Raw genomic sequence first — 1,397 nt, 5'->3', positions numbered from 1 at the left:
TGATGATGATGATGATGATGATGATGATGATGATGATGATGATGATGATCGGCATATATAGACTCTCGCCTCTATATATGATGTTGGCTCCGCTTGGAACTGACGTCTCACTGCAGAATCTTTATTTCCTCTCAGTTTCACATTTTGAAGAGAAAAAAATCTCAGCAGAGCCGAAATCCAAATGTATTAAATATCAAAGTGAAGCGATGAGCGGAAATAAAAACAATGCAAGAACAAAAAGAACCAGAAAACTAAAAAGTCACGCATGTGTTGAGCGTTTAACAAGCACGCAAACCCAGAGCTACAGAAGCTCCTGCTGTTTTCTGAAGTACCGACTGTTTGCCTGCGAGTACTGAGAGAAAACGCTGCAGCCCGACGGCCCTCTGACCTCTGACCTGCGACCAGCAGGAACTGACAGACTCCTCCTCACTCTGCAGCCGGCCTGTGCCGCGGCGCCTGCGTGGAGGTGGACTCGGACACGGAGGCCGTGGCCAACGAGGGCTTCAAACTGGGCTGCATCTCCTGCAAGATGAGAGCCGAGGTGCCGGCCAAAGCCGTGGTGACCTGGGGCTTCAGAGGCGCCGACGACCAAGAGTTCTCTCCGGTAAGCCTTCATCACTGCTGCTCAGGTCAGACTGTTTGCAGCTCCACCGTTTTTCCTCTGCAGGTTTCGATATAAATCCTGCAGAAACGACCCGCCTGCTGCAGCTGGAAGCAGCTTCACTGGTTCCCTCACCGTCTGCTGTTCGGTTTTCCTGCCTGTGGGAATCAGACGCCTTCACCAGTCTGACGTCCTCCTGTCCTCTGGCTGACGGTCATCCGCTCAGCGGACAGGAAGCCTGCGGTCCGCAGCGGCTCGGTGTTCCTCAGGGTTGGGTCTCTGTCTCCTCACGGCTCCTGTCTCTCCTCTGCTTCCTGTTCCAGCTGTATGAGTATGAGGAGAAAAGGGGCAGCGTTTTGGACCCGCGCTTCGAGGAGCGTCTGGACTGGAACGGCAGCAAAAACACGGAGGACCTGCAGGACGGCTCCATCTACATCCTGAACGTGACCTTCAACGACACGGGAACCTACGAGTGCACCTTCAGGAGAACCCTCATTTACACCAACTACAACTTTGAGAACAGCACCACCAAGCAGATCCGCCTCCGCGTGGTTCCGAAACGTAAGAACCGGGATGTTCAACCTGCTGCAGAGCTACAGCCAGAAGTAACAAGAAAAACCTGGTTTTTATCCTGTTGAACGAAAATACGGCTTCATTCATCTGTACATCCATTCATTCATTCATCCATTCATCTGTACATTCATTCATTCATTCATCCATTCATTCATCCATTCATTCATTCATCTGTACATTCATTCATTCATCCATTCATCCATTCATTCATCCATCCATTCAT

The 1,397-nt window shown here is 50.8% G+C and overlaps 1 protein-coding gene across 1 annotated transcript in view; it reads left to right on the top strand.

Moving 5' to 3' along the window:
- The window catches only part of scn1ba (sodium channel, voltage-gated, type I, beta a), a 16,749-nt gene that overhangs the window by 11,087 nt on the left and 4,265 nt on the right, over positions 1–1,397 (top strand). The window contains exons 2-3 of the mRNA XM_008430675.2: positions 438–604; positions 925–1,234. Of these exons, the coding sequence (XP_008428897.2) occupies positions 438–604; positions 925–1,234 (477 nt within the window). The remainder of the gene's footprint in view (positions 1–437; positions 605–924; positions 1,235–1,397) is intronic.

Source organism: Poecilia reticulata, linkage group LG16 (assembly GCF_000633615.1).
Source record: "Poecilia reticulata strain Guanapo linkage group LG16, Guppy_female_1.0+MT, whole genome shotgun sequence".
Classification (NCBI taxonomy): domain Eukaryota; kingdom Metazoa; phylum Chordata; class Actinopteri; order Cyprinodontiformes; family Poeciliidae; genus Poecilia; species Poecilia reticulata.
This window is presented reverse-complemented; position numbering and strand designations above follow the sequence as displayed.